At 43.8% G+C, this 19,010-nt stretch overlaps 1 protein-coding gene across 7 annotated transcripts in view; it reads right to left on the reverse strand.

Moving 5' to 3' along the window:
- Positions 1–19,010, reverse strand: part of EMSY (EMSY transcriptional repressor, BRCA2 interacting) — a 402,733-nt gene that overhangs the window by 277,955 nt on the left and 105,768 nt on the right. For all 7 annotated transcript variants that reach the window (XM_085623273.1, XM_085623278.1, XM_085623276.1 and 4 more), the window contains exons 8-9: positions 13,699–13,972; positions 8,931–9,176 (exon numbers count right to left, since the gene is read on the reverse strand). In XM_085623273.1, coding sequence (XP_085479399.1) covers positions 8,931–9,176; positions 13,699–13,972 — 520 coding nt within the window. The remainder of the gene's footprint in view (positions 1–8,930; positions 9,177–13,698; positions 13,973–19,010) is intronic.

A 19,010-nucleotide genomic window follows, 5' to 3' on the forward strand; every position in this document is an offset into this window, starting at 1 on the left:
AGGTAAACCTTTGACTCAGTCAAAGAAAAACTGCGAAATCTTCATATACAATACATGCTGCTCTTCCCAGCGAAGCTTAAGGTTATCGTTCAGAGCAAATCATTCTTCTTCCAGACGCCAGAGGAGGCATTATCTGGATGTAAGAACGCCCTCCTCTGAAACGGAGAAATGAATCAGCGGGAACCCCCAACCCTCCGGACCCGCAGAGGAGCGCTGGGCCCAGATTACGGAGACAGAAACTGAATCCCCGACCGGGCCTGACAAATAAGATACACGTGGACAATCCTCTTCGACCAGATCGGGGGCTGGAGGAAACGGCCCAAACCTCGGATACAGATAATGGACTGATGCGGACAACGAACAGGAGGAAACTATCCAAGGGCAGAGGTAGAGGACGAACCACCTCAGATCCATCTAAAGAGGAACACTCTACAGAAACAGACAGCAACCACCTCCTCCTGCAAAAGATTACCCGCATGGAGGGACCAAGTTTGGACATTGCCACTGAGACTCCTCTAACAGCTAATACACGCAGGAGCGAGGAAGGGTGAGATGTACAGGCCTGTCAAAGGCTGAAGAGACGGCAAGACTGCACTAGGTGTACTTTGAAACTTACAAACCACACCCAGTTGGGGTCAAGTTATGGTGTTCAGTACACACCTGTTTTCTTTGTTGGATTTCTTTTAAGAGGAGGGTTTTGGGGGAGGGATACAGACCTCTCAAGCTTAACCTGCAACACAGTTGTCATGTTGAGAGTTGAGGGAAAGTGTGTGGGCAGAGGGAGAGAGTGGGGAGGGAAGTGTGGGAGAGGGTTCAGGAGCCTAAAGGCTACACAATGGGAGGTTAGTTTATGGTTTGAAACTGAACAAAGACACAATGGAGCCAAATGTAGAGAAGGTAATCCATATTTCTGGCACTATGTAGGCATGAGGCATTGCAGGAAATCTACCACACGCACAGGGTGAGGGAGGATAATCCATAACGACATGGAATCACAATGGTCTTAGACAAAAAAATCAAAAAGGGGTTGGTGGCTAAATATCTTAGAAGATTGAAACCAGATATAGTCCTCCACCAAGAAACACCCCTCCACAGTACTCACTGTGCCTTTCTAGGTAGAGTTACATACACAACTCTCACACATGCCTGATTCTCCACGGGATCCAGAGGGGTCGCCATTCTCATTAGAAAGATGTCTCCCTTCCATACTCACAAAATCTGGATAGACCCCCATGGCAAGTTTGTTGCAGTACATGGGATATGGGGTCGAAGAGAACTCACCTTAGTCAGTGTTTATGTGTCTATATTACTGCAACAGCAAACGATTGACAAGGTGGTGGATATATTGTTGGAATCCGACTCCTTGACACAGATAGTGGGAGGGGACTTTAATGAAGTAGGAGATCCTCACATAGACCACACGAGCGCAATGCCCGGACAACGGGAGGTCACACCTTTGGCTTGGTTCATACATACACTGGGTTAGACCGACCTCTGGTACCAACACCACACTACTGACCAAACATACTCATACTTTAAAGTGCCCATAAGGTGTTCTCCAGGCTGGTTTATCTGCTCGCCACAGCGGGAGAACTATGGACGGTTGACAAAGCAGAATACCTGGTGAGGGGCCTATCAGAGCACTACCCCTTGTGGCTTACTGTAGGACGACGACCTTGCAGAGCACAGCCTGGGTGGATGCTCAAAGCATGGGATTTATGAGACACAGAAGTTGCCCACAAAATCAGAGTAGAGTCTGAATTATACTTCTACGAAAACAAGGGCTCGGTGTCCTCAGCGGTGGTCGTCTAGGAGGCTTATAAAACCGTACTATGGAACAGGGCACAAAATAGAATAGCACATAAAAGGAGGAAAGAGATTTGGGAGATTGAAGCACTGGAGGGCAAGCTCCTAGAGCTGGAGAGGGACGTGGGCCCAGGTGTTGACCAGCTCATAGTACGGCAGATTGCAATCCCTCACAAGGAATATCAAGCACTACCTCGCCAGGAGGCAAGGGCACTCCTCCTAGCCACACAACACCGCCTCTATGAGGCAGTGGATAGAGCAGGAGGCTTTTAGCCTGGTTGGGCAGGAAAGAGAGGGAAACCAGGTGGGTGAGCTCTATCCAAAAAAGAGGATGTCACGTATACAACAGCGCAGAGTATAGCACATACCGTTGCGAGTTATTATGCAGATTTCTACAAGGCTAGGAAACTAGCAGATGACTCCCAAATTCACAATTACCTACGTACTATTAATACCCTGACCTTATCTTCAGATGACCGAGAAGCCCTAGAAAAAGAGCTTACCCTGGAAGAAGTCACGACAGCAATAGGTAAACAAAAAAAATCGTGGAAAACCCCAGGCCCCAATGGACAGCCAGCAGAATTCTTTAAGGAGAATACTGCTGGCATACTGAGTCCATACCTATTGAAGATGTATCTAGAGAGGGAACACTCTCAGTAGATCTCTACAATGCCACTGTGGTAGTAATTCACAAACCAGGGAAGCCGCTATGGATTGTGGATCCAACCGTCCGATCACATTACTAAATGTTGAAAGCAAAATATTGGCCACAATTCTGGCTACACGGCTGTTACTGGTAAATCACCCCCCTCATCCATCACAACCAGTCTGGATTCATGCCAAAAAGGTCGATGAGATTTAATCTTTGTCGGCTAGCTAATTGCTTAGAGACCATTAAAGACAGAGCTGACTCACATATGTTTCTATCCCTTGATGCCGAGAAGGCATTTGATTAGAAACTGCCCGCAGATCTAACGGGAGTTTGTTCCAAGCAGCAGCACCAGAAAAGCCAACGGTCTACCTCCTTTTTTAATCTTCATTATTCTGGGAATCATTGCAAACAGTTTATTATCCGATCTCAGATTTCAGGTGGGAATATGGAAGCTCAACCTGGCACTAAGGTACACAGCCCCCGCCTGGTAAACAGTCTCATGTGTCAACAACACCACCTGAACACAATTTGTTTCCTAATCGGAAGCCAAGACAGATCTCGTAAATGAGGGATATATCTACTCTAACAGGCAGTTTCAAACGGAGGAAGGCTGCCGCGTTTTGCACCACCTGCAATCTCGCTAGAAGTTATTCCGCCAAGCCCAGGTAAAAAGTGTTACCATAATCTGTAATCTAATCTTGGCGTAATGAGAGCCTGGATGACTGTTTTCTTCGCAGAGGGAAACAATAAGTAAAAAAATAATTTCAGTTTTTTCAGTGATCACAAAACCCAGAAGCATGTAACCACAACAGACTGTATTTGTGACTTAAATGACAGAAGAATATCAAATTTCAGCCCTATGTTCCTCACAATACCGTGGAGAGGGCATGGGGGAAGAGGCCTTTTCAAGCCAGAAGGCCTACCAACTGTTAAGTGGGATGTCACAGAAAAAGAGAAACTTGGTCTTCTCAGTGTTACACTTAAGCTGATGTATTGCCAGCCACTGAAAAACAGCTGTTGGACAGATTTTAATCAAGGGAAGCTCTTGACCCTTGCCACATGAGAACAATAGCTGGGTATCATCAGTATATGATATAACTTTGGCACCTAGGTATACTGCTAACTGAGCATGTAGGGAAAGATAAACATTAAATAATGTAGGGCTCAGAACGGAACCCTGGGGCACTCCCACCGCCAAGTCACGAGGCTCTGATGAATAAGGTGGAATCAAGATCTGCTGACTGCGTCCCTCTAAAAAAGGAGAGCCAGTTCAGGGCCTTACCCTTTATTCCGACTAACTGCAAACGCTCAAGGAGGCTGGAGTGTGGAACCGTATCAAAGGCTGCTGATAAGTCAGGCATTATCAGCACCGCTCTTACCACTCCATCCAATATGCTTTTGATATATTTGCTAACATCCAAGAGAGCAGTCACAGAACTAATAGTGGGCCCTAAACCCTGACTGGTTGGGAAGAAGCAGATTATTGGATTTCAGGTTCCTGGAGAGTTGAAGATTAACATGCTTCTCCAAAATCTTGGGGCATGCTGGGAACAGAGCAATTGGTCTGGAAAAAAAAATCAATTATCAGGCAAAAAATGGGGATGACCATGTCAAAAAGGATCACTTTCCTACGGTACCCAACAAGCTTCGGGGAGGGCTTGAACAGGTACTAATCAAGAGGCAGCCAAAAAGCTATTCTACGTCAAGCAAACTTATTACGAACGGGAGAAACGGCGGATAGACTTTTGGCCCACAAGCTATGCATGCTATCGATGTGTAACCACATCGGGCAGGTCAGGGACGAGGAGGGCCAGCTAAATCAAGAGACAGTAGTGATTCTCACTGTCTTGCAGTAATTCTTCTACTCAACAGCACACACAGAACTTAGATAGGCAACTTCCAGATGAATATCTTCATGACTATAATCCCCCAAACAAGGAGGCTGAGTTGTGCCTGCTAGAGGAAAACATCACACTGGATGAGGTCTGGGCCGCGATTAACAACCTCCTATATCGAAAAGCCTTGGGCCCATGTGGTATTCTTGCCTCCTTTTACAAAACCTATGCCTCCCTAATGATAAAACCCCTCACTAAGATTTTCAACTTTTTAAAAATTATTTTTAATGTAGGGGATCATTACGGACACAATGCTAGGATCCCACTGTTATGTTTCATAGGGTACCCCAATATAGGTCCAAGTATTCTCCTAACCTTTCACCTACATTTACCGTACCATTACACTACATAACGGGTTTTGGTATGGACCTTTTACCTAGTTAAGCGCTGCATAAAATGTTGTGTGCTTTTCCCCGAAAACTAGCATCATTCATTATATATGAAGATTCTCAGAATCACAGCAGGATTACCATTTCCTGCATAACAACTATGTATAAGGGTCATCCCTTCCGTCATACTCGACCGACATGACACAGCAAGGTAGAATCCCCTGAGGTTACCTTTTGGGTATATGTACACCACATCTTTGCCCAGGCAGGCAGAGGAGAAAGACTTCCATGCTGACACACTGACGCGAGACGCTGAGGTTCCTGCACACAGACACTCCAGCCCGCAGTGGACTGACATCCCTCGCGGGGTGTCCATCTCAAGACCAAGGCGGGGTCCCACAGTCTCTCATTTCAGGTAATGGGGTTGGCTTCAGCCTAGGGGGAGTCTGGGCTCTACACCTACATACATGCTAGGTACACTTTGGTACATCTAATTAGGGTTGCATCGTAGGAGTACGCTTTATTACGGTCATGTATTTATATACCTGTCTGTATCCCTTGTTTTACCACTATGTTAGCAATCTACCATCCTATTACTCAGTTGGTGCTTATAATCACTTATGTCTGTTTTTGTCTAATGGGTGTTTCAGCACACTTATTTACCTTAGAATGACGCTGGTTCAAAAAAAATGCTTATTGAAAAACGTCCCCACCGTTTATTCTGTGTAGCTCTCTGAGAGAAAGTGAGCACGAGTGACTGAGCGAAAAGTACGGTACTTTTTCCACGATCCCTGATGGGACAGGGTTGTCATGCTCAATAGTTGCCAAGAACTATTCTCTCCTTGGTAAGAGGAGATTACAGTGGCACTGTGAGCTAGCTGGTATACAGGCGAACATACCCGGTGGGAGTGTCTGGAATCAGTCTGGACACCAATCCCACAGTTTATGTTTAAGTATCGATACTCAGGCCTGAATACAACCTATTTGGCCCACTCTTATTGCTCCCCAGCAATGAGGCTTCATCCACAATAGGCAGTCCAATGGCATTAGGAGACTGGCTGTGGCGCTCATGGAGGAGGGCAGAACGCTGTCGGCAACCTGGACGAGGAGAAGGAGTTCAACAGAGTAGATTGAGCATACCTGTCAAGGGCACTAGATAGATTCTAATTCGGCCCAAAGATGAAAACTTTCATCCAGGCAAATTTCAAAAAGCAGTCAGCCAAACTCAAAATTAACACTACCTTTGCACCAGACATCCCACTGACTAAGGGCATTAGACAAGGGTAACCCTTATCCCCTCACCCCCTCTAATTTTCACCCTAACCATGGAACCCCTGGGGGCTAAGATACAGAACAATCTTGCAATCCACAGCAGGATGTTGAACGGCAAAGAGCATAAAGTGACCCTCTTCCCCATGATATCTTATGCTTGGTCACTGATCCTGAAAACACAATTCCAGCACGATTGGGAGAACTAGACCGCTTAACAGAAGTATCGGGCTTCAAATTAAACTACTCCAAGTCACAGGGACTGGGGGTAACAGGCCCACAGGGCATTCTTTGGGATCCCATCCAGAGGGGGGGGGATTCATATTGGCCGCATTGGCCATAATATACCTGGGGGTTCATCTTCCAACGTGCACGAGTATGTATGACAGCAACATTCCTCCTTTGCTCACAGCCCTTTTCAAAGACCTTTATATGTAGGGTAAGTTCGCGATATCCAGGATGGGTCAGCTCAATAGCCTCAAAATGAATTTCATGCCCCCGGCTCCTATATGTCCTACAAACCCTCCCCCTCATCATCCCCGAACCATCCCAGGTGATGACGCTCAAAAAGAAAATTGGGCCAACAGCTATGTCTATTGTCTCATTGTATGGAAAGCTCTTATTTTGTTAATAAAAAGATGTTTTAAAAAAAAAAGAAAATCGTAACTTTGTATGGGAGGGTAAAGGTAAAGCCTCGGTGGGCTTACGTGGCTGCCAGCAATTACCTGGGCAGGTTCCCTCCCCTCCCCCCCCACCTACCACCATTAGCAGCCAAATTCCTGCCCCACTGGCAAACTGTAAGGAAAAAACAAGCATTCCCAGTCTATCCCTTTCTCCTGACTCTCCTGGCCAACAATCCAGACTTACGTACGAATGTATTAATTCTAGGTTCCTTTTCTTGGGACTAAGGACCGTCACCTTCTCGGAAGGATTTTTACAGCAACAATGCCCTTAGGACGAGAGGGGACCTCATGGAGAAATTTGCATTGACTAGATGCGACATCTATAGGCTCACTCAGACATTATATTGGACGGAGAGGGATCCTCCTCGTAGAGTCATGCAGAGGGAGGCATCACCAATCGAATCCCTATACATCAATAACATCCATCGTAAAGGCATATCATCGTTCTACCGCAACTTCCTAAATCTCACCTCCCTCCCCCAAAAAACATGCATGCATGTCACAATGGGAGAGGGAATTGGCTATGGACATCTCTGATGAGACTTAGGCAGAGGGCTTCCAAGTCCTCCATCTACCTACCCTACAAGGAGAATGCCTACAAAATATGGCCACGCTGGTACCTCACACCCGTGCATTTCCATAAGACGTTTGCGGGTTCAGAGTAGCGCTGGAAGGCTTGTGGGTATAGAAGTACCTTCTTGCACACATGGTGGACTTGCCGGCAGATTCAGGCATTTTGGGACGAAGTCCTCATCACGATAAACTCCATCACTAATGTCTCACTGACCCACAACTCGCTATTGTTTCTCCTAGGGGACCCTGGGGAGGATAGACTTTACCCCAAAACTACTCCTCAGGGGAGGTTGCTCCCTCACCTCCTTCTGGCCGCATGGCTGAGTGTGGCCCAGATGTGGAAGCAGCCACGGGAACCCTCGCTCAACATGTGGTAGGGAAAGGTATTGTCTGACTACGCCATGGGAAAACTCACTGCACTTATACGCGATATGGTTACAAAAGATTACTCTAAATGGCACCCTTTTATCACTTACATGAAGAGATGTCAGAGCACAGGGGTGATACACCTGACAATGTCCAAAGCATTGCAAGCTTCGGGTGTATGTGATATGGCGCCTTCTGAAGCAGAAGGTGGGATGCCACATACAGAACATTAGGACTAGACAACATGTCCCTACGTGTCTTACAAGATTGAAGGGGGGGGGGGGTTCTTCAAGGGCTTGACAAGAAAGTGAGTAATGATACAACCGCTTATATCTACTGAACTGTGCACTTCTACTATGTCAACCATTACTTGATGTGTATTTTTTTTTCTCTATGACAAAAGTTGTAATGTGTGTCTTGTTTATTACAAAACGTAAAAAACATTTGTTAAATTAAAAAAAGGACGGAGGCTCATGGATTGTCAATTGTTTTTACTTATTCAGATTTCGCAACAGAAGATGCCATGAAGTTGTTGTGTAGCTGAAATTATTTTCTCCATTTCATCTCCCCCTCTATAGTTGATACCTCTTATAGATGCCTTCAGACCTACTGCTGCTGTTCCTTCTACAGTGACTCTGTGCACAACATTGTGCAATGCATTTCAGCTAAATCTAAAATCTGCTAAGTATTTCTGGCTGCTTACTTTGTCTTTTGCCTTAGAAACCCATCTGATTAAAGCTCTACAAAAGAACTGTCTGATGTTCCATGTAGCTTTGCAAAACTTTAAGTTTGTCCCATAGCAGTCACATAGATTGAAACATGTTTGTCCTCAAACACCTTTTCCTCCTTTTGCTGATAGTTAGGAACATAAATGTATGCATTTCCATGGAATGCTAACAGTATACATATAACTCTGTGGGTCTCTGGACACCTCCAAGTTCAGTGCACAGACATTAATGATTACAAGTGTCATATGCAATAGTCATGTGAAAGTGATACGGAAACATTAAATCACTATGCAGGTAGAAGATGAGGAAATATAAACCGCCTCATCCAAATCTGAATTACTAACTACTAATCATTGAAACAGGTAATCTGGCTGCTGACTTCGTTACATATTGAAACTGTGCAAAACATTCTACAGTTTAACCCAATTATCTATTGCTAAACTATTTCCTATACTGAAAGGTCACTGATGTAATCAATGGATTCAAACATCAGAAGTATGTGATTTTAATGTGAGTAAGTAAATGTGGCACACTCATTTTACCAATTCCATCAATTATATTATTGTTTGCATTCTAATTGCATGGAGACAGGAATCACAAATGTGCACATGTGCAATCCATGTACTTACCAGATTCCTGCTTGATCTGTATGGTGGGTTTGACATTAGTTGACATCTGTGACTGCTGCTGAAGAGTAACCGGAGAGGTTTGAGTTATCTGCTGTGGCGAGTGTTGTGTAATCTGAGGCAACGTTTGTCTTGGAGACTGTGGGTACTGCTTTGGAAAATGCGCCAGAATCTGTGTAGGAGAGCCTACCAAGGATTTGGGGGATGGTAGTCTGGCAGAAGCCACTTTAATAGTTGATGTAGGAGTACCTGGGTAAGAAAGAAAAATTTTACATGCTATTTACAAACTACTATATGTTCTGAGTGCGAACATTCAAGGTCATTTCCATTAAAAGGTCACATTTTGGCAGTTTAAAAAGAAGACTGTACAGCTGGTCCAATAAACACTGTCTGCACAGTTAGAAATGTCACAGAATCACAAAATTATACGGTAGGAGACACAAATGGCCACAGCTAGTCCAAGCCACTCCCTTTCTCAAGATATACTAAAACAGAGGACCCTACAAAATGACAGAAAACTAAACAGTGGGTTTCTGTGACCAGATAATTCATGGTCATAAAAAAGCAGACCAATAGCAACAGTAATTCTTGCATACAATTTGCTAAATAAAAACACAACCAAAACTCCCTGCGATAAAGAGGAGCATTGGAGCCAGCTATCAAGCCAGGGGTGAATGAGTGATGAACTAAAGATGCAAAGACAGGCAATCCTCACCCTTACCATAGATTTCTGGCCTTGAGAAATATTCACCCTTGCTGTGGCGATTCAGTTTTATCAATGCAAGCTATTTTTAGGGCCTACTGGCTTGCAGAACGTGAATTAACAATAAAGATGCCTTTAAAGCTCGTTTTCATCTTGTTTAATGTGCTGTGTGTTAAAGGACAGAGGTCAAATGTTATCTTATGTCTAAAAAATTACTGCTTATTTCAGCCTGTAGATTGGGGTTTACTTTTCTTTCTCTAGCTGCAAAGTTAGAGGATTTTTTTAATGTGAACTATCAGACAATCGTGCTGTATACACAACATTTAAATAACTTGTAAATGAACTGTACCAATATTTTAAAATATATTTCAGTAGTTAGGAAAATACTTTAAAATAATTCTTAAGTGAGATCAACAGAAAGATTTTAATACTAAAAGGCAAGTGAGGGGTCAAGTGTACCCTATATGCGGGCTAGATGTTTATTAATATAAGTGCAGCAGACTATTACATCCTACATTCGTTTTTTGTACAGCTGACCTGCAGAACTCACATACTTGAAGATGTATTTATATGTAATAATAAAGAAAAAGAGGACTTGGTGAAATAAAATATTTGCCTAAGATCATACAATTTGAGAAAAGTTTATGGGTCAAGTGCATTACAGTTAAATCGATTAGAGTATTCAATCTAAATTTGACGCCTGGAATTGAATAAGTGAGCCCATGAATCATTCAAGCAATGAATATCAGTCTGGGATGCTTTTCCACAGCAAGAGACCCACTACACACTTGACTGAGTAAATCGATCATATGCAGTGCAAATCTTAATTCTGGTAAGATCAAGGACTATTCACTGATTCACATGTCCAGCATGGTGACCTTCAGAACTTAAAAAAAACCAAAAAAAAAACTAAGGGGGGGGGAGGGGGGGGTACAGGAATTATCAACATTAAGTGAGTGTTCTGAGACTTCTCTAAGCGCATACAAGTGATTGTTCCTGCCCCTCTACAGATGCTTCTGAAACAACTAAGAAACACATTTCAAAATCTATTCTTGCTACCAGGGGCTTGATAACAATATCTTCATTAATAATATTTCAATTTAGCATTTGTTAATGTTAGCGGTCTCTTGTTAGATGCACTCCCCTGCACATGTAGCTAAACTATCACCAGTTGCGTAGAACAAGTGAATTTGTGTCAACTGCTTGTGAGGAAGGGCACAAGTTAGCAAGCAACCTTTTCAACACGGAGGTGAAAGGCTGAACTTTAACCAGTGGTTTGAGACACATCCTTACTGCTGGAGGAAAAAAGGAAAACAGTCTGGCGGCCCACCCGCAATTAACAAAATGGCGAGTGAAAAACACCGAGTGTACCTTCAAGGTTGGCTTCTCCCATTATAACCTATGTAAAAATGCCATGCAAAAAGTAACCTTTCCTAAAAGCAGTAAGAAACTGCAGCACACCGCTCACAGTGAAAAAGCCAGAGCCCTACCCACTCAAAGAAAATAGATTCATCAGTGTGACCGAGTCTTACATCTGGATTTCAAATGATTCCTAAACTATCTGGCCCAGAGCTCCAAACAACTGATCCCTGAACATTTTCTAACCGAGTTGCCTGTAAGTCAAGTAAAGCCCAGATTTGCATAAGCCAAAATCACAACCTCTCAAATAAATACCAGTTTTGGAATCTGCTGTGCATCTTGCAATGGACTTCCTATTGTGTGACTGGACAAGTAGGACCAACCCTCTGCATGACAAACCCTTTGTCTGCCAATTTGCAATATCACAGTGTGTATGCCTGAAAGAGGATTATGTGTACCCATCTCCATAAACTGTTGACAAAAGCACATATTTTTCATTAATGCAAAATATTTACTATTAGAGCATGCACTCCAAGGAAAAGCAGTGGCCGGAGCTTGCACTACTCCGAGGTTCCAGTATAAAAATGTGTACTCTTGTTTGCAAAACAGAACACTTCGAGGCTAGCTATAGTGCTTCCAGAATACTCCCTATTATGTGCAAATACATCCAAAGCACGAAAACTAGATTTGTGTTTATTTGCTTTCAAAATGAAATGTACCCCCAACAGAAAGATTTTAATAGGATTAAAACAAATTTGAATACTTTACTTGGTGATGTGCCAATGAAATATTTCCTGAAACCAGATTTCCACATATTACAGTTGTATACTGTATAGTTTTATCAGAAAAACTATAAATGAGTGGGACAGTTTGAGACCATTTCAATGGAAAATGTCTGTAAATTACAGTGCGCTACCATGTGAGGCTTAAGTAATATAATTTTTAATATTGAGAGTTTTCAAATATGAACTGAGAAACATTCCTGCCCTTGCCCTGATGGCAATTCTATTAGTGAACTAAAAGGCAAGTGAGGGGTCAAGTGTACCCTATATGCGGGCTAGATGTTTATTAATATAAATGCAGCAGACTATTACATCCTACATTCGTTTTTTGGAAAGCTGACCTGCAGAACTCACATACTTGAAGATGTATTTATATGTGATAATAAAGAAAAAGAGGCCTTGGTGAAATAAAATATTTGCCTAAGATCATACAATTTGAGAAAAGTTTATGGGTCAAGTGCATTACAGTTAAATCGATTAGAGTATTCAATCTAAACCCGCAAATCTGATTTCAATTTGACGCCTGGAATTGAATAAGTGAGCCCATGAATCATTCAAGCAATGAATATCAGTCTGGGATGCTTTTCCACAGCAAGATACCCACTACACACTTGACTTAGTAAATCGATCATATGCAGTGTAAATCTTGATTCTGGTAAGATCAAGGACTATTCACTGATTCACATGTCCAGCATGGTGACCTTCAGAACTTAAAAAAAAAACAACAAAAAAACTAAGGGGGGGGGGGGGGGGGGGTGGGTTACAGGAATTAACAACATTAAGTGAGTGTTCTGAGACTTCTCTAAGCGCATACAAGTGATTGTTCCTGCCCCTCTACAGATGCTTCTGAAACATCTAAGAAACACATTTCAAAATCTATTCTTGCTACCAGGGGCTTGATAACAATATCTTCATTAATAATATTTCAATTTAGCATTTATTAATGTTAGCGGTCTCTTGTTAGATGCACTCCCCTGCACATGTAGCTAAACTATCACCAGTTGCGTAGAACAAGTGAATTTGTGTCAACTGCTTGTGAGGAAGGGCACAAGTTAGCAAACAACCTCCAAATACTCCCTATTATGTGCAAATACATCCAAAGCACGAAAACTAGATTTGTGTTTATTTGCTTTCAAAATGAAATGTACCCCCAAAAAACGTGTCTTGGTAAAATGCTTAGCTAAGCCATTATGCCACTTTAAATACCATTTCTCTGAGGCATCATTTAGTAAAACTTGTTTCATGCATGACAATACTTAATAATAATAAAAATAATAATAATGATAATAATAAAAATAATATCAGTGTTGAACTATTATGGCCAACATGAAAATAAAGGAGACAATTCTTACATTTGTATTTACAGCAGGTATGTGCCCTTGCAGTAGTGCTGATTTACGACTTTCAGAAATTCTTAAGAGGCCTGGAAACCATGGTTCTAGAAAAATTGTGAATTCTATTTATGCAAGAAAATATAGATTTCGAAATCTGCTGAGTGATTATAAATTCATGTTAGCTATACCCTCATTTTTCCCCACTAGGGAAAAGTATTACTCCTGCCCTTGTCACAAGTAATTTCCAAACTTTATCAGTTGCGGAAGAGAGTAGAAAGGAGTTGGTGATACCCAGAAAAATGTTAGTCTGTGGGTGTGCACCGACTCAAGGAAATACCACTTCTTGACAAGTTGCTGCCTCTGTATGCGTATGTATGAAGAAAAGTAGGAACATTTGTCTCGCTAGAATCCAAAACCTGATATCATAACCCCCTAACCTAATGATTGAAGCTAATATCAGCTCTTTTATTAGACATTGCCATAAATGGTCAACTCGCTGCAGGCATAAAAAGGGATAGGTACATTTTTTGCACCTTAGACAAGTAGATATTACAGAAAATATACCTCTTCATAAATGTGATTCGTTTTCTTACCTTGTGATATAGTGGACATGACCACAGAAGGAGTAGAGGTCACAACTGTGGTGATAGCTATTGAACTGGGGGTGGGCGAAGAGTTGTTGCCAATGGTAGTGGTGCTGCTGGTGACAAGGCTGGACTGAGAGGCTGTGGCCACTGCCGGTTGCTTCTGCGTGGTTGAGGCAATGACCGATGTGGGGATGAGCTTTGTGACAGCAGCATAGCTATGGGACTTGGATAGAATATTGGGTACAAATGTTGAGCTCGGCGATGTAGTGACAATTATCACCTGAAAGAAAGAAATAAGATTTTATATCATGTTGATTTGACATTTGACCATGAACAGTTTTGATAGAAGATAATGATATAAGAATGAATGCCAGAACGGCTTCATCGAAACATTATCCCAAAAAGTTGCCTCCTCAAATTAGATCTACAGTGGTTACCTTCCTACAATAGCTTGGTAGGTCCAAGTGAAATAGAAGTCTACTTTTAAATAAAATCTTTTCCTCTGAATTTATTAAAAGCAGTGAGTGGCTCTAGGTCATGACTTCCAAATAAGAAAGCTGTTCATTCATTCCCCATTTCTATGTAAGATAACATTTATTTAAAAAAAAAAAAAAAACATAAAAAATTTGATCCCAGGCCCTCACGGCAGAAAAAAAAAAGCAAAAGGACTGTGGACCACAATACAACTCGGATGGGACTGCAAAGGGGATGTGGGGGTTTGGGAATTAAGCTGTGGAAAGGTGGTAATAAAACTAGAATAAAGTGAGTAGAGAGACCAAGACAGAGCGAGTGGAGTATAAGTAAAAGAGAGATCAACATCAAGAATGGAGGGACCGAAGCACATAAGTAAGAGAACACAGAATCCTACATAATGATAGGTGTATTTGTACAGTGCACTTTCAACCAGGAGGCTATCCTGGTGCTGAGCCCATGTGTGCGTAGGCCTGCCAATGGTAGGTTGGTTATTTCGGAAGCCAGGTCTTCAGCTTCTTGCGGAATTCAAGACGAGAGGAGGTGGCGCCAATGTAGAGTGGGAGGTCAGTCCATGCTTTAGGAGTGATGTAAGAGAACGCCTGTCGCCCTGACTAGATTTTGTTTATGTGCGGGATGTGTGCGAAGGAGTCCTGCAGAGCGGATGTGTCTGGGTGGCTAGTGGAAGGAGATGGGACTGTTCAGGTAGTTGTGTAGTGACGAATTTATGTGCAGAGTCTGAAATGAGCGCGTTTGTGTATCGGGAGCCAGTGGAGCTCCCTCGGGTGTAGTGTGGAGAGTTGAAATGTAAGCGGAGAACAAGTCTGGTTGCAGAGTTCTGGATGGTCTGTAGTCTTCTGGCGAGTTGCTTGATGATCCTAGCAAACAGGTTGTTCCTGTAGCCCAACCTGTTGGTGAGTGAGTGAGTGTGTGTGTGTGTGTGAGTGTAGGAAGGTGGAATCAGACTGCATGGTTGCCCCCACTTTTTTTCCTGGTGTTTTGATGGTTTTTGACTTAGTTTGGCTGGGAACCTGCTATTCAGGTCCCCAGCCTATCTGCTTTCTCTTTTAAATTGATTGCATGTACTTTAGGTACACCACAGATTGTATCCTGTGGTACCCTTGTGAGTCCCTAGTATATGGTACACTATGTACCCAGGGCATAGGTACCCCAGAGGCCTACCAGGGGCTGAAGCATGTATTATGCCACCCCTGGAAGGCCACCCAAAATGACACCACAGGTCTGCTACTGCAACCTGGGTAAGGTGGTGCATGCACCCCTTACTGTGATATAGGTTACCTGTATCACTATCTATGTACACACACATAAACCTATAAGTCACTCCTATGGCAGGCCTTGTCAATCCTGAAGGCAGAGTGCTTGGTTCTTATGTGAGAGGGTGCCCCTGCATGAGCAGAGCCCCTCTGCAGCGTTCGGAGTCCCTTCTCTGATGCTGTTTGTAGTGCAGCCTGACCATATACTCAAGTGCATCATAACCCAACGTTAAATGCTAACTTTGGTCTGGCTGCACAGAAACATGTTGTGTTTGGTGTCAAACACCTTGGAATCATACCCCCACACCAGTAACTGGTGTGGGAATATGATCCCACCCTTCTAGAGGGAGAGACATGGCAGTATTGGGTTACCCGGTAAAAACTTAATAGAGCCCTGGCATCACAAAATGGGATGCTACAGCCACAGACACGGGTCTGGCCTCCTGCTGCTGACCGAAACTCCGGCAGGGGAGGCCTGGACAATAGGTTTCCTGTCAGTGGGAGGTGTAACCACCTCCCAGACAGGCTTATGTGTATTGGGGCTGGGTGGGAGCACTCTCTGAATGCTTTGAAGTCCTGCACTGGGGGCACATTTGGTGTCCCTGTGCATAGTCCGGCTGACTCGACGTGTTCCTGTGCCAAGGAGCCGTGCGCCTCGCTCGGTGACTGAAGCCTGCCGCTAGTCCAGTCCGTGTCTTCACGCCGCTCCTTCGTTCAAAGTGCTGCAGAAGGCGGGGAGAGACGCCGTGTGAGGACATTGATTGTTGCTCCTGCTCCTTCTCCCCCGCTCCCCCTGTTCCTCTGCTCCGCTCTGCTCCTTACAACTGGGGGCGGGCAGAGTCGTACCTCAAGCGGGGTCAAAAGCCGCGCTTCAAGCGGAGCGTGTGTGTGGCGGAGCACAGGGGTGGGAGAATTAGGAGCCGTCGCCGAGCAGATCAGGCGAAGGAAGGCGTGCTGCCCAGAGCCGTTTACCAGACTGTGTTCCTGTGTTCCTGTGTTACTTGGGCACCTCACTAGCGACCAGCTAACCCGCCCATCGTCCCGCAGCAGGAGGGTGCAAATTGAGCTGTGTGGAGTGGGCCGGATCTAGGCTGCCACAACCTAGTCCCGCCTGATTATCTTGCCATCCTTGTCGGACTGCATTCAGTAGTGCAAAAGCTAAGGGCTAATTCTAACTTAAGCCAACTAAGGCAGCCAAGCAACAACATTTTTTTTTTAAAAATGGACTGTACAGTAGTGAAGGATTGGCAGGTCTAACAGCAACATCAGTTCACCAGTGTTCCAGTGAACCTGCTAACATTAGTTCTGGCCTCAACTAAAGAGAGTGCGTCGACCTGTGTCGATCTGTCTACCTGTCCCCCTTACAGGTCTTGTGGCGGGGGGGGGGGGGGGGCGGAGGGGGGGTTTCTCAGCCGTACTCAAACAGAGCCCTTACGAGCAACAGTAAATTGCAAACAGAGACAAGTGAAGGCCGGAGAATTTGCACACAAAAAAAAAAAAGAAATTGCCCAACCACGTCACTACTGGTAACATAACGCTTAATAGACTTATACTGAACAGTTATCCTGACTCTCATTCAGCTCTTATTCAGCTGCACCGAAAAGACCTGAGCAGCCCTAAGGATTACTGGTTACTTAACTGAGAGTCATGAGGTCGGGCAGAGAAAAGAAAAGCTCTAGTAAAACCAAAATCAAATTCAGGATTACAATTACAATTTAAACCAACAGAACGGAAGGGCAAGAGCATCTCCAGGAGTGAACTCAAGGGCAGTAGCCCACAGGACCACGACCTGGGAAGTCTAAAGACAAAACGCGAGAAATTCGATGATACACAATATAGTTCAACGGAAGAAAAGGAAGAAAAAGGCAGACAGTCACCTGAGCGGCCTGCATCCCAAAGCTCATAACAGTAGTATCTCGGTGCCCCCGGAAGGCAGTACAACAGAAGAAATAAAAGTAACAAAAGAAACAAGGCTCACAGATGCCATAGCAAGTATCTGTTCGGAAGAGCAGGTCTTAATTAAGGTAGAAGGAATACCCCCAAGGAGAAATCCCTGCTCATTCCAGCCAAAAATATACACGAAGTTCTCATTTTTGAGGGATCCTGGAACAGCAATATTTTCTAAGAGTGCCAGTATAGAAGGGCTGCAATCCCCCCCTTTTACCACTTGCTTCAAATAGCTTAGACCAAAAACTACTGGTAGTGAAGGAAACTTCAGTACAAACTCATCCTAAAAGAATCACTTCAACCAAACGCACAAATTCAAACTAAGGACCAACCTGGAGTTAGCCAAGAAATTGAAAACACAATGACTTCACGCACAAACAAGGTAAACAATGTAGATAACTGAACAATTAGGCCTTTTGCTTTCCCAACAAAATCATCAAGAGGTTAGTATTAACAACAATTCTAGCCCATCACAACATAGCTCTGAGGAAAACTAATTTATAGCTCAAACTGGTATTCCAATCCTTCAACAATCCAGGTCAACAACTGGGGGAATACAGAAGCCATCTTTAACACCTGACTGGCAATTGGGCCTAAGACACTGCTCAGAATTTCAGAATGCCCAACTCCCTAGTCATACTGCTGTGAACACTCCGGGCCGAAGACCTAGCCTTATCGTTCAACAAACGAAGCTAGACACGGGATCAGTCTTAAAGCCTCATCAATACTCACCATCAGTTTCAGATAAACTGGATGATTTAACTTTAAGGACACCATCTCAACCAAATCACCATCCTCCACAGATTACATCACCTACTTTATCACCTACCAGTTTGGACGACATACTCCCCTCTGTAGACTTACCCACCCTCTACAAATCAAAGGGATCCACGCAATTAGTGCAAGGACAACAGCCACAAACCAACGTCCAGTCTGACAGCAACTACGACATGTCCTTCCTAGCCTCCCAAGAGTGGGAAGACCTAGTCACTCCCTATACAGATGAGCCTAGCTGCCGTCCAAAAGACCCGCAACCAGTAAGAAGCAGTACAGGCCACAACAATAAAACCTTCATTTGGGAATCACTCTTAAGCACTATGCAATACTCGACTGCGGCCTTGCAATATCAATCCCACAAAATGGACCTTCAACTACCCGTACTGCAGTCTCTTGCCGATTTCACTTCGGGGATTGATAAAAAGCTGGGTGATCTGAACGGACTAATAAAGAGAGGCCAGGCAGCGGCCCTGAATATACAGTCTGTGCAACAGGAATGCTTATGTGCCCCGATTGTGGACAAATTACAAACACTACCCACGATACTGACTGACATATTGTCTACTCTGAAACCAATAACAGCATCACAGAAAACAGAAAACAAAGGAACTTCAAGGGACGAAGCGATATCACCGAGCGCACAGACATTAGCACCAATATCAATAAATAGAGACTCTTTATTAGAAGGTTGCAGTCCCCTCCTAGGATCAAACAAAACTGACTCTCACGGTAACAAAAACCTAGCAACAAGAACAGGACGCAAGCAAAAAAGAAAAGGCAGAAACAAATAATCCACAGCTCATTATGCTACCGACTCCATTTCTGTAGGTTCACCCAAAATAGAACTAG

This window comes from Triturus cristatus, chromosome 8, assembly GCF_964204655.1.
Source record: "Triturus cristatus chromosome 8, aTriCri1.1, whole genome shotgun sequence".
Classification (NCBI taxonomy): domain Eukaryota; kingdom Metazoa; phylum Chordata; class Amphibia; order Caudata; family Salamandridae; genus Triturus; species Triturus cristatus.